The sequence below is a fragment of the Colletotrichum orchidophilum genome, assembly GCF_001831195.1.
Source record: "Colletotrichum orchidophilum strain IMI 309357 chromosome Unknown Scaffold_1.1, whole genome shotgun sequence".
Lineage (NCBI taxonomy): Eukaryota > Fungi > Ascomycota > Sordariomycetes > Glomerellales > Glomerellaceae > Colletotrichum > Colletotrichum orchidophilum.
The window spans coordinates 213796-227060 of NW_019172957.1; the positions used below are offsets into that span (position 1 = coordinate 213796).

The following is a 13265-nucleotide window of genomic DNA, read 5'->3' on the forward strand; positions in this document are numbered from 1 at the left end:
CATTCAGCTCTGCCTATTGTCCGCACCGCCGACTTCTAAGACTGATCCGCCTTGATATGACCCAATTTCCTCACCACCACCTCAGCCAGGCCTGTCACCGTGTTCCCTTCCATCAGCTCGAAGATGGGCACGTCGACGTTGAGCTGCGACGTGATCCAGGTACGCAGTTCGATGGCGACCAGCGAGTCGACGCCGACGGACGTGAGACTCTTGGACGCCGACATGTCGTCCTCTGCGAGTCCAAACATCCTCATCAGCTTGCGCGACATCTCTCGTAGAACGACACCCATCGCCTCGTCGTAAGAGGCCGCGCGGCCAAGTTCCCCGCGCATGTCGTCGAGGCCCTGCTGGCTGGAGGACCCCGCAACCCGGCTTCCCTTTACAGGAGCCTCACGGTACTTGAGCCCCGTGAAGCGAGCCTCCTGAATCCAACGGGCCTCGGACCAGTGGGCTCCCATCGATGTGTTTATGCCCGTGACAATGACCCCCTGCGACGGGTCCGAAGAGTTTGAGGGCGCAGAAGGGGACCGGATGGCCTTTTCGAGCAGCAGCAAGACATCCTCTTCATGTAGAGCTTTATAGCCGATCCTCACGAGACGCTCCGAGATTGACTGGCCAGCCTCGGCAACGTATCCCATAGACTTGACCATGCCGAGGTCGATGGTCGTGGCCGGCTTGCCCTGGGCTCTCCGATGTTGCGCGAGGGCGTCTTGGAAAGCACTGGCGGCCGCGTAGTTGGCCTGGCCCGCGCCTCCCATGACGCCGACGAGGGAGGACAGCATGACGAAGAAGTCGACATCCTGGACAACGGTCTCGTGGAGGTTCCAGCTTCCCTGGACCTTGGGCCGCAGCGCCGCGTTGAAGTCGTCCGCCGTCATCTGCGTGAAGAGGGCGTCCCGGAGCACCATCGCGCACTGCAGGACGCCTCGGATGGGCGGCATCTTCTCCTGCTCGCGCCGCCGGAGCATCGCCGCGAGCTGTCCTTCGTCCGCCACGTCGCACGCGTGATGCAGCACAACGCAGTCGCGCTGTTCCAGACTGGCCACGAACGGGCTGCGCTCCGCGCTGCCCCGGGACAGAATGATCAGGTTCTTGGCGCCGTGGTCGACAAGCCACTCGCAGATCCTCCGCCCAATCCCTCCGAAGCCTCCCACGACAAGGTACGATGCGTCGGGTCTCAACCTGAGCGGCGACGCCCCCTTGCGCACCGGGACCAGATCCTTCTCCGACGCCGTCACGACGAGCTTGCCCACGTGTTGGCCGCCCTGCATGGTTCGGAACACCTTTTCAATGTCGGAAATGGGATATGCTGATACCGGGTCGACCAGACCATGTTGCTCATCCTTCAGGAGCTTCATGATGTGCTTCAACGCCTCTTGGACCGCGTCCCCCTTGGCCCTCTCCCAGGCGAGGAGATCAACGCACTGGAAAGACACGTTCCGCATGAACGTGTGCATACTCAGCCGACTGTCCTGCTCCAGGTCCTTCTGACCAATCTCGACAAACCTGCCAAACTCGGCCATGCAGTCAAAGGTTGCCTGCAGAAGGTGGCCTGCCAGCGAGTTCAGGGCCACGTCCACGCCCTCGCGGCCCGTACACTCCCTGATACCGTCGACGAAAGAAGCGTCTCGGCTTGAAAAGACGTGGTCCGGGCTGATGCCGAACTTGTGGCAAACAAAGTCGCGCTTGGCTTGGGTTCCCGCCGTGACGAAAACCTCGGCGCCTGCCAGTTGCGATAGTTTGATGGCGGCCTGGCCGACGCCGCCCGCGCCGCTGTGGATAAGGACCCTTTCTCCCTTCCGCAGGTTCGCCGTCGTGAAGAGTGAGATGTAGGCGGTGGCGAAGGCTTGAGGGATCGAGGCCGCATCCTCGAAGCTCATGCCACTGGGGATGGGGACGACGTTGGTCGACGGGGTTTGCACCCTCGTTGCCCAGTGGCCTCTTTGGAGTGCGCAGACACAGTCTCCCACCTTGAGATTCCCTTCGGCTGCTGCGTCTCCCAGCATCGTGATCACTCCGGCACACTCGAACCCCATAAAGGGCTCGGGATCTTGCTTGATTTGATCCATGGCGACCATGATATCCGTGAAGTTCAACCCGAATGTGACCGGTTCGATTTCGACCCAGTCGGTCGGGAGATGCGGAATTTCCTCTTCCCGGAAGCAGAGCGAATCCAAAAGCCCCGGTCTCTCGACGTGCATCCTGAGTCGGCTGCCTGGACTGCTCTTGAAAGGCTTCAGCACGGCCTCGGCTGTATCGAAGTCTCTCCAGCTAGGACTGTTGACGGCGCGCGGGACATTAACGGTGCCGTCTCGCTCTGCATATTCGAAATCCGAGTGCTGGTAGGCCGCGCCCAGGGAGGTGTGGAAGACTTTGCGGATGGCATCGATCGTCTCGGGGGTCCACGGGTCACGCGAGGGATCGATGTCGAGCGAGATGCATGGTTTCCCGTTGGTCTTGTTCCGCAAAGTTCGCAACAGGCCGACATGCAGAGCCTTCCTGGGATCATCACAGTCCATAGTCGCTCCCCTAGCCACCCAGATGACGGCTCTAGAGTCCATCAGCATCGACTTGACTCGCGTAAAGGTGTCGGTTTCCATGCTTGAAAGCAGATTCTGCTGGACTTCGCCGAGAAATATGACCGTCTTGCCGGCAACATCTGCTTCGTCGAGCGAAGTTATGGACGGAGCGGAGCCTGTAGTTGTGGCGCCTGCGACGGATGATTGTAGATCGTTCAGCCACTCCGAAGGAGGAGGACGGTCGCCGTACACCAGAACGGCATCCGAGGACGAGTCCGTATCAGTCGTCACAGGCTCGACTGTTGCCGAGGACATGATTGTGCTGATCATGTAGAAGTCCGGATCGTTGCAGTCACGGACTTCCAGCTCCACACCATTAAAGCCACTCGCACCCAGCATGGTGCGCCACAAGTGAGGAGTGAGTGATGGAGTCAGCTGTCGTTCCTCCTCCTCGCTGAGCCACCAGCCTGGCAGTAGTCCAAAAGTGAAGAACAAGTCGAGCTGGTCGTTGGTGGTCTCAACGAGAACGAGCTTCCCCCCCGGCTTGAGAAGTTTCCGAACGTTACTTAGGGTCCGCTTCATGTTGGTGGTCGCGTGCAGAACCTGACAGGCCACGACAATGTCGTAGGAGGCACAATGAAACCCCTGGCCCGCCGGGTCTTTCTCGATGTCCAGAGTGCTGTAGGTCATTACGTCTTGCCAGTCTGAAAACCGCTCACGCGCAGCTTCGAAGAAGCCTGCCGAGACATCGGTGAAGTCGTAGCGATCCACGGGCTTGGAATCTCCCAGCGTACTCAGTATGAGTTCCGTGCAGCCTCCCGTCCCTCCTCCGACCTCCAGGATACGGCACCGGGGATTTTTGTGTGCAAGTAGTTTGATGAGCTCGCTCGCTTGCGTGTTGGACCGTTTCCACTTGAGCGCCTCGACATAGTACCTGGACAAGAGCCGCCCTTCCATCATCGGCTCGAGGGGCTCGACCTGGCCACGCAACATTGGAATCAACTGTGGTCCCAAACGAGTGATCATCTCGCCGTTGACGCCGCCATCCACGACCCTGGCTCTTACGCCCGCCTTGCGCTCGGCATCATCGAGGAGCCAGCTGGAGCTACCGGGGCCCAACCGGTCCTCGCGGGCGAGCGCAAGCTGTGCCGTCATCCAGTGGTAAAACTTTTTCCAGTGGCCGTCTAGTCGTTCGATGTCATCGGTCGTTAGCAGTTCCATTGCTTCCGTTATGAAGTGGATCGTGCATCGTCGGAGGTCCATCATGAGATCCTTTTCCCATGGCTCAGCTTCAGCGCTCAACTGACTATTCAGTCGACCGAAGTCCATCATAGTGATATCTGGGGCCCATGACCAAGAACTGCGAATATCCCCACCGCCGTCGGAATCCACTTCTTTGCGCGATAGACTTACTCCAAGAGACTGAAAGGAAAGACCCTCCATCTCGATCAGTACGTCTAAGGTAGAAGGGTTATCGTCGCCAGTCACGCCATCAAACACGGCCAAGTCTGCGGAAAACGACTGAGAAGACTGTTTCTTCACACAGACTTGCGCACCCAGCACGGATCCAGCCCCAAAATTGAAGAGGGTAGATACTACTTTGAGCTTCTTGAGCCGTCTTGGTACCAGAGCGGCCTTCAATCTCTTGCCTGTCGAGACAAGTGGGCAGTATGCCGCCTGGATAGCCGAGTCCAGCGTAGTCGGGTGCACTATATGCTGACTTTCGTAAGAACATGGCATGATGGAGGCAGTGTCGGCGACGTGGAAAGTGCAGAGGGACAACCGTCCGCTGCTCTGAATCCGTGAGATGTTTTGGAAGATGGGGCCGTGACATATTCCCGTCTCGTGCAAAGATTCCCAGAGCATCTTTGGATCCGTCTTGCGGCTATACATTGCCGAATCCATCATCTTCAGCGCCGGCAAATCCGGAGCGTCCCATCTCGTTCGGCCATGCTTCTCGATCCGGATCAGCCCAGTGCAATGCTCAGTCCAGGTGTTCTTCTCTCCAGAGATGGAGTGGACAGAAAATGCGTACCAGCCCTTGACCCCCAGAGACTTCTCATCACAAGGGCGAATGGCCAGGCGCAACTCCACGTCCAGCTCTGCGTCGACAGGCAGTACGAGAGCCTGCATGAGTTCCACATCCCTTAGATTGAAGAATGTCTTCTCGTCCGGGCTTGGCTGATGAGCTTGAGACATTGCGTCAATGGCCATGGATATGAACCCGGCACCAGGAAAGACCACGTCAGATCCAACGATGTGATCCCGAACCCACGGAATGTCAGACATCCGGAGCGTGTTCGTCCAGGTTGTCGAAGATAATGGCAATAGCGGGTCTCGCGATCCAATAAGATGGTGTGGCGGGTGCTCGTTCTGCCTGAGAGCTCGACTGTTGCGCGGCTCTCTCCAGTATCGGATTTGGTGGCTCCAAGAGTACGTCGGCAGGTCGTGGAGAACCTTGACTTTGGCGTCATCTCGACCGTGGGGAAAGTTGATGGCGTCCATCTCCAGACGATAACCTTGCCGCATAAGCGCCGTTGCAACGGCCTGGGTAGTGCCTACAGCGCATTTCCCGCGAGAAAGAGAACTGAGATAGGAGACTCCCGCTTCTCCAAGGTCCGGTTTCTGCATGATTTGCGCTATCGGGCCGGCCAGTGCACCATGAGGTCCGATTTCGACAATGACGTCGACACATTGATCCTTCGTCTTAGGGTCCCAGCACATCTCGAGAAAGGAGGACTCGAACTCCACGGCTTGAAGCATACTCTCTGTCCAGTGGCCGGGAATCAACAAAGATTCAAAATTGCTCATACGTCTTCCAGTCTTAGGAGACGAATAGACCATCGAACCAGGTGTTATCGCTAGGTCGACGTCGTTCGCCTCAAGCAGCCCAACCAGCAGCGTCGCAAATCTGGCTGCCATTGGCTTCATGTGACTAGAGTGGAATGCCTCGGTAACTTTGAGCTTCCTGGCAAAGACTTTGTCGGCATGTAGCAGGTGTTCAAGCTCTGCAAGGGCGGGCAGGTCGCCCGAGACAGTCACACTGGACGGGCTGTTGACACATCCCACCACCAAGTGCTTGGCTTTGTTGTCTCCGATGACACGAGAGATGTAGTCATCCGTCTCGCTTCTACCGAGGCCCACGGCCATCATGCCGCCCTTGGGACCCGATGCCGACTTATCCTTACGCGTCAAAGCACCTCGGATATAGGTAATGCCAATCGCAGATCGAGCCGACAAGACGCCAGCTGCAAAAGCTGCCGCGGCTTCTCCGCTGGAATGACTGGTGATGCCTGTGGGTCGAATCCCCCATGACCAGAACAGACGCACGACTCCGATCTGAATGCCGGTTGACAGCGGCAAGCTGAACTCGGCATCATTCACTCGTGTCGTCTCTTCGTCGCGGTGGAGCTCATCTGCATGGTTTAGTTTTGGAACCCGAAAGATTGTTTGGATCGTTGGAACTTACCCATGATTGTCCATGTTGCTCCCATTTCCTTAATGTAGGAATCGCATTCAATGATCGCCGTCTTGAATACAGGGTAAGCCTCGAACAGTTCGCGGCCCATGGCATGCCATTGCGCCCCCTGGCCGCTGAAGACCCAACCAACGCGGATCTCCTTTCTAGATCTTTCGGGTCGGTTCTGGCCGCCATCTAGACTAGATAGGATGCCATCGAGGCTGTCAGCCGCAAAGACAGTTTTCCATGGGAGAACCGAGCGACGAGACCCGAGAGTGTGTGCGAGACTAGCGAGTAGGGTTCTCTCCTGGTTTGAGTCGACATTTTCGATGTAGTTCCGCAGGTTCGATATCATGCGCTGACACGCCGGTTCGTCTTTTGCACTGAGAATGTAGGTACGAGCTGGGCCGGAGGCTGCATCGACTGTTGCAGATCCGTTGGTTTCGTCTTGATCCTGGTCCTGGGAGTCTGGGTTATGCCACTCGAGAATAACATGGGCGTTGGAGCCTCCGAAACCGAAGTTATTGACAGATGCGCGACGGATACCATCTTTCAGCGGCCAAGTTTGGGCGCTCGAAAGGAGCTGTTTAATGTTAGCCTCGCAAGCACATAAAATGAGGGTACACGCGCCTTGATATGTTTTTCCTTCAGCATCAACTTCCTGTTGGGTCTTAGAAACCGGGGGCTGGGGGGCATCATGCCCTTTTCCAGGGATAATGCTACTTTGATGATGCTCGCCAGACCACTAGCAGCCTCCGTGTGTCCGATATTGGCCTTGACAGAGCCGGCATACAAGGGCTGACCCTGAAATGCTCTTGATATGGCCGAAATCTCCAAGGGATCCCCTGTGGGTGTTCCAGTCCCGTGAGCCTCGATGTAGGACGTCTGCGATGTGTCGATCCCAGCTCTGTTGTAGCATTCCCGTATGAGCTTTTCTTGTGCTATGTCGCTGGGGGAGGTGATGGTAGATGTTTTTCCGTCTTGATTCAGCGCCGTTTCCCGGATGATGGTTCTGACAGGGTCGTGATCGGCCAATGCTTTAGGGAGCGCTTTCAACACGATAGCGGCCACTCCTTCACCGCGACCGTAACCGTTGGCGCGAGAGTCAAAAGCATACGAGATGCCGTCAGGGGACAGGAACCTGATCGCAAAATTAGACGACTCGACTTACACTTCGTTACTGGAATGGGGATGCGGGAAGGGATTGGCCTCACCCGAGATTGGACATGGTCACGAAGACATCCGAGTTCAACATCAGGTTTGCACCAACCACAACGGCCATATCCGATTCTCCCGCACGCAAGCTCTGGCACGCCAGGTGCAGAGCGGTCAGTGTCGTGGAACACGCAGTGTCGATGGTTACACTTGGGCCACGCAGATCGAAGAAGTGCGATATGCGGTTTGCTACCATCGCCCCCGCATTGCCCGTGATAAAATAGCGAGGCAGAGATTTCGGGTCGCGGTTGAGTGAATCGTGATAATCTTTATACATAATGCCACCAAATACCGCTGTGTTAGTTCCTGCGGCACTTTCGAGAGGAATGCCAGCTAGAGAAGAGTGTTAGCACTAGCACATTGTACGTCTCAATGCTCCGGCACATACCACTTTCAAGAGCCTCATAGACAACCTCCAGCATCAAGCGATGATGCGGATCCATATCCTGTCCGTTTATCAGATTCTGTTGTCGCTGGCCTCAACAAGCAAATTCTGTTCTCACCCTAGTGACTTCACTGGTCATATTGAAGAATGAAGCATCGAACAAAGCAGGGTCTTCATCAAGAAAGTGCCCGCCCTTCACATGAGTCTATTTTGAAAGAGCCTGCTGTCAGAAAAAATGATGACGAGTATCGGGTCCCTTGGTCCAGTAGCTGTGCAAATCAACGTGGTAAAACGTACCGAACCAACCCTTTGGCCATCTGGGTGAAATACGCCGCCCACATTGAATCTCGAAACTGGGATTTTGGACCAAGTACTCCGTCCTTGCTCAAGCAGTTCCCATAGCTTTTGCGGACTTGTTGAATCGCCAGAGAACCTGCAACCCATGCCAACTATGGCAACGGGGCTATGAACGAAGGCTTGACTCGAGGTCGACATTTTCCCTCAAGATGCTAGGCAGCGAGAAATGGTAAGCCGTGAATCTAAAACAACGATGAGAGATAAGGGGGTGTAGATGAGTAAAATTGGGTTGACAATCGCTTCAGCTTCAATTTGAGCCTACTCAGTATACCTCTAGCTGTGCACTTAGGCACAGGGGCAGCTATCAGAATCAAAGAATCACGTGTAAATGGTCAAGTGTTATGGAACTTTTGATAAATGTGCTGGTTGTAATTACCCGGCTTGGTGCCAGTGAGGATACTCAATGCGATTTGCACGTCCGAATCGTGATGCCGAATCATACCCTGTGGATCTCGGCAGCTCGAACCTCCATATTTACCATCGGTACTGCCTGCTCAATACATAAACACTCGCTATATTCTAGCGGTGGGTGACTACAAGGAACGGTCAGGCTGTGCTTCAGTCTATCCAACACATCGGCATTAGACCCCTGACACTGCATGACGATGATAGAGACGATCGGCGTGACTACGCACTAAATCAAGTCACCGAGAGCTGTGAGCCTATCGTAGTCCTCGGATATCACCATTATTCAGAGGTAAATTAACTATCGGCCTCTGTGGGGCCGGACTGAAATTTGCATTGTAGCCAACAGATCAGTGGATTATTTGCATATAACCCCGATCCAAAATCCCGAAACACGCCGTGTTATCCGCCGGGTTTAAGGTACCTAGGCGGGTACCAGATAGAGCGGAGCTCAGTATAGTATGATGCAAGCTTCAACGCCAGGTTTTCTGATGTGACAGCCCAGAACAGACTGACTGCTGTTATTTCAATTTCTGTGAAGTTCTTTCACGTTGCACCTCTTGAGTGAGCCCATCACGCAGCCAGCGTCGTTGAGCCTCATCTTCAAGCCTAATCATGGGGAGTATTGCTTTTGATTGCGGTTCAACCGCCGATACCCCCACAATTCCAGCTATGGAGGCAGCGTTTACGGCCGCCGTGAAGTCTGGGAAGATACCGGGGGCTGTTGTCATGGCAAAGAACACTACCGGTATGTTCTTTGAATGAATTACTCAACCTCCCCTCCCCCCAGAGACAACCTGTGCAAGCCTTTTACGCATTCGAACAGTAACTCAACGGCAGAATACTTTCTAAAGGCACAATCGACTATGCGCGTTGCTTCGGGGCCAGGACGGTAAGACGTGATGAGACCCGGAGACTTCCCCCGATGGAGGAAGATACGCCAATGCGGTTTGCTAGCGCGACCAAGCTCCTCACCTCCATCATGGCGCTGCAATGTGTAGATCGAGGCCTCTTCGGCTTGGATGAAAACGTCGAAAAGATTATCCCAGACTTGACATGCATGAAGGTCTTGGCTGGGTTTGACGATGCCGGAAACACAATCATGAGGGATCGCGAAGGTATCATTACTCTAAGGTTGGTACATTCCGTTGCCGGATACATGTCGGGGTTCGCAATGGTATTCTGACTTTGTTAAACCCCTCTTTGGAAAACAAAAGACATCTCTTGACGCACACATCGGGTCTCTCGTATGTGTTGATCAACCCTCTACTACAGCAGTACATGTCAAAGGGATACCTCCCGGCAGCCGACAAATTCGGAATTCAGAGTCGACTAGCACCGCCGCCTGTCAACGACCCTGGTGTCGAGTGGATGTACGGGTCAAATCTCGACTGGGCCGGCAGGCTAGTAGAACGAGCTACTGGCATGGACCTGGAGAGTTACATGCAAGAGAACCTATGCGATCCCTTGGATATCATTGATATGACCTTCAAGCTACAGCAGCGCCCCGACTTACTGGCCCGCCGAGCCGATCAAACCCAACGCAGCAGGGAAGATGGAAAGCTCGTGTACGACGACACGATCTATTTCCGCCAGGATGGCGAGGAATGCTTTGGAGGCCAGGGTATCTTCACAAGCCCGGAATCCTACATGAAGGTCCTGTTTTCTTTGCTGAAGAACGATGGTGTCCTCTTGAAACCGGACACGGTCAAGCTCATGTTCCAGCCCGCTCTGGATGCGAGACTTGAAAAACAAATGAACGCTCACATGGACTCGGCGACGCACATCAACTTTGGCGGGCCCATGCCCATGACGGGGCTGAGACGAAACTTTGGGCTTGGCGGTATCATTCCCATGGAGGACCTCGACGGGGACAAGTGGCGGCGGAAGGGATCGATGACCTTGGGAGGCGGTCCGAATATCATCTGGGTAAGAAACCCCTAATCTGTCTCAGGCATCGCTGGACATGCTGACAGTTTCTTTTCCAACCACTTGCAGCAAATCGACCCTGCCGCTGGTCTTTGCACGCTCGTTACATACCAGCTCGAGCCTTGGAATGATCCGATTTGTCGAGGCCTCACTCAGACATTTGAGAAGGCTATATACGCATCGTTACCCAAGTAGTTAGGTTATCTTCAGAGGCTGAGAGCTTCGGATTATTGAGATTTCAGGATGTATTTGTCTGAGATCTACAGCAATTATGGACATTTCACTTTTTGCTAAAGTTATGGGACTATACTTGAATGACTTGATATCAATACTAAATGTGACGACTGTACCATTGCCGTCAGGTGACAATAAAGTCTTGGAGGCTATACCTTTCCATTAGAAACAGTGGCCAAACAAGAAAAAGAACCATGGAGAAGGAAACTCGACACAGACGTATAAGCTCAAGGTGGCTCGTCGGGCTATCGCCATTGTATCAAATTACTATTGTTGGATGTCAGGATCAATCTAGCAGAGCAGGCAAGTGTAGGTCAGAAGCGATAATTTTCAGATTTTCGGTGATCTTTGTTTCAGTTCGTCATTTGATTACATTGGAGATACTCCTCTTTCAAGTATCATCCTGAAAAACCAGATGATCCCAGACAATGGCTCGAGTCGAAAATCTTCCAATGCCATCTGCTTCATGCTTCACTCCGGGGCTTGCAGACGGTCTAGGAAGCCCATTCTACTGACTAACTGGGAGCGGGAGTTCCTCGTTACGCCTTCGGACCATGAGCCTCGTATTGGGATGGATCCGAACACTGAATGAGTGGCGGAAAAGCTCGAGGTTGTCCCCGGGCACAGGCTTGAAGTCATACTGGATCAACAGATGGGCCAGCAAGATCTTCACCTCCTTGGCGGCAAAGAAACGGCCGGGGCACGCCCTAGGGTTCCAGCCAAAGCCAACGTGGTCGGCGCTGGTGTTCTCCAGGAGAGCGCCTGCGGCCTTCTCAGGATCCTGGCGCATACGCATAAATCTGTAAGGGTCGTATTTTTCCGGCTCTTCCCATACGTTGGGGTTGTTCATCCGGTCTGCTGCAACGGCTACCAGTTCGCCCTTGGGTATGAAGGTACCGTTGGAGAACGTCACATCCCGCAAAGCGTAGCTTCGCATGGTGGCACACTCGACCGGCTTGATGCGTTGCGTCTCCTTCATGCAGCTGTCGAGGAGCTTCATCTTGAATAACGAGGCGGGCGTCCAGCCTCCCTCTGCAATGCAGGTGCGGATCTCTTGACGCAGTGGTTCGATGATATCCGGGTGTCTGCATATGTCTACAAGGGAACCAATAAGGAGATCTGATGTGGCGTAAATTCCGGCAAAGTGCATGGCGAGCTGAGCGCCGGCAGCATCGCTAGTGTACGTCAGAGGGGGCAATAAGAACTGGGATAGAACATGATGCTGTCCCAGGCAGGAGGCAAACTCACTACCAATCGCCATTGGCCGCTTCTTCAAACCACTGTATCGAATCGACGTATACTGGCGGTTTTACGCCCTTCGTTAAGCATGCCGCTCTCTCGGCGCGTCGTTTCTGCACGATGGGTTCGACGAGGCTGCGTGTCTTGTCTACTTGATCGCGCAGATTCTTTCCTAGAGGGCTGAGGTAGTGGACAAAAGGTCGTAGCAGTTTGGACCATAAACGAAGCTGTCGAGCGTGTACAGCCATCGTCAAGGCATGCTTTTTTGAAATGTCCAACCATTCTGGATTGCTACTCATCTCTTCTCCCACCATTATAAACTCGACTGTGCGTACGATCAAGTCCAATCCTTGGTTGTAGAAATGTGCCGTGTGCCATTCTAGTGCGGCAACGAACCCACGTCAGTTTACCGTGTGACCAGTGAGTTTCGAGAGCCGAATGCATTCACTGTGTGGTGGAGGAGAGTAACCGCGTACCTTTGTCGTCGCCCATCACATCCGATATAGCAGCCTTGGCTTTTATGGACAATGGGACAACGTATTTATTGGCTTGTGTCTGAAACTGACCCAAGACAACCTTGGTCGCAAGATGCGCATCTCGGGTGACCTCCTTGAACCCATCAAAGCCATGGAGATGGGAGTGGAAGTCCTATGCCCGCCAAAATGTTAGATCTTGGGTTGGAAGTGAAAAGTATGAGGGGGGCTACATCTTACGGTTGCCAAGAACTTGTACATGCAAAGTTCCTTCATTTTCCGAAACTCGTCAGCCATGGAGGATGGGAGGATGGAACAGTATCCCGAATCGACAACGAAGCGGATGGGCTCGTTGTTCTTTGAAAACCAAGCCTGGATCCAGTCTGGCCCATGTGTGTCAAAGTCCCTCCTGGACCTCATGTTGGTGAACTCCCACCATTGTTTCGGGTTATACACTCGCAAATTGGACCTTTTTCTGCGAAAGAAGAAGGCAATAACGGCGATTCCCAAGATGAGTGCCGCGTATGGCCAAAGCCAAGGGGCACGCTGTCGCGTGTCTCCCCATAAGCCTGTTCGGAAGCCCTCGATGCTCTCCAAAAGAGAGCGAACTAGCATTGCGGTTGATGGATGAATAGAGGGTACAGCCTAGAGAGAGGGGACTCTTGGAAAAATAGAATCGGTGCAAACGAGATCGGACATGCGACGCTGTATCTCACAGGACCAATGGGATTATTGTATTTACTAAGACAATAGGGCAATGATAGCCCCGAAATTTTCTCTTTCGGTCTCTTCCCGAAATCCCTTCGTTGCTTGGTGCTTTCTGCCATCGTTTGTATCACCGAATAATACCGACGGCCGAACAATCTGTTGGTTGTGGACACGCCGAATCATGCCGAGGGCCCTTTGCAGAGGATTCGGGCGTCTGCTTTGTGATTCGCCAATGGAAGTAGTAGGTGGATTCGACTTCCTATCATGGATTGACCGAAACCGAAAGTCTGCAACTTGTTGGGTCTTTGATAGCATGGATACGCTTGTGTACAAATCTCATA

The 13265-nt window shown here is 54.0% G+C and overlaps 3 protein-coding genes across 3 annotated transcripts; 1 reads left to right on the top strand and 2 right to left on the bottom strand.

Annotated features, from left to right (window-relative positions):
- Positions 1–35: 35 nt before the first annotated feature.
- Positions 36–7718, bottom strand: CORC01_00045 (polyketide synthase; the record flags this gene model as incomplete). The annotated part of the gene is made up of 6 exons (XM_022611703.1): positions 36–5935; positions 5989–6562; positions 6604–7120; positions 7194–7527; positions 7583–7640; positions 7698–7718. The coding sequence occupies 6 exons, from the start codon at positions 7716–7718 to the stop codon at positions 36–38; spliced, it is 7404 nt and encodes a 2467-aa protein (XP_022481708.1).
- Positions 7719–8956: 1238 nt separating this feature from the next.
- Positions 8957–10465, top strand: CORC01_00046 (beta-lactamase; the record flags this gene model as incomplete). The annotated part of the gene is made up of 4 exons (XM_022611704.1): positions 8957–9089; positions 9196–9475; positions 9559–10270; positions 10340–10465. The coding sequence occupies 4 exons, from the start codon at positions 8957–8959 to the stop codon at positions 10463–10465; spliced, it is 1251 nt and encodes a 416-aa protein (XP_022481709.1).
- A 547-nt stretch (positions 10466–11012) lies between these two features.
- On the bottom strand, positions 11013–12831 carry CORC01_00047 (P450 monooxygenase; the record flags this gene model as incomplete). The annotated part of the gene is made up of 4 exons (XM_022611705.1): positions 11013–11679; positions 11753–11915; positions 12220–12391; positions 12457–12831. The coding sequence occupies 4 exons, from the start codon at positions 12829–12831 to the stop codon at positions 11013–11015; spliced, it is 1377 nt and encodes a 458-aa protein (XP_022481710.1).
- Positions 12832–13265: the final 434 nt, after the last annotated feature.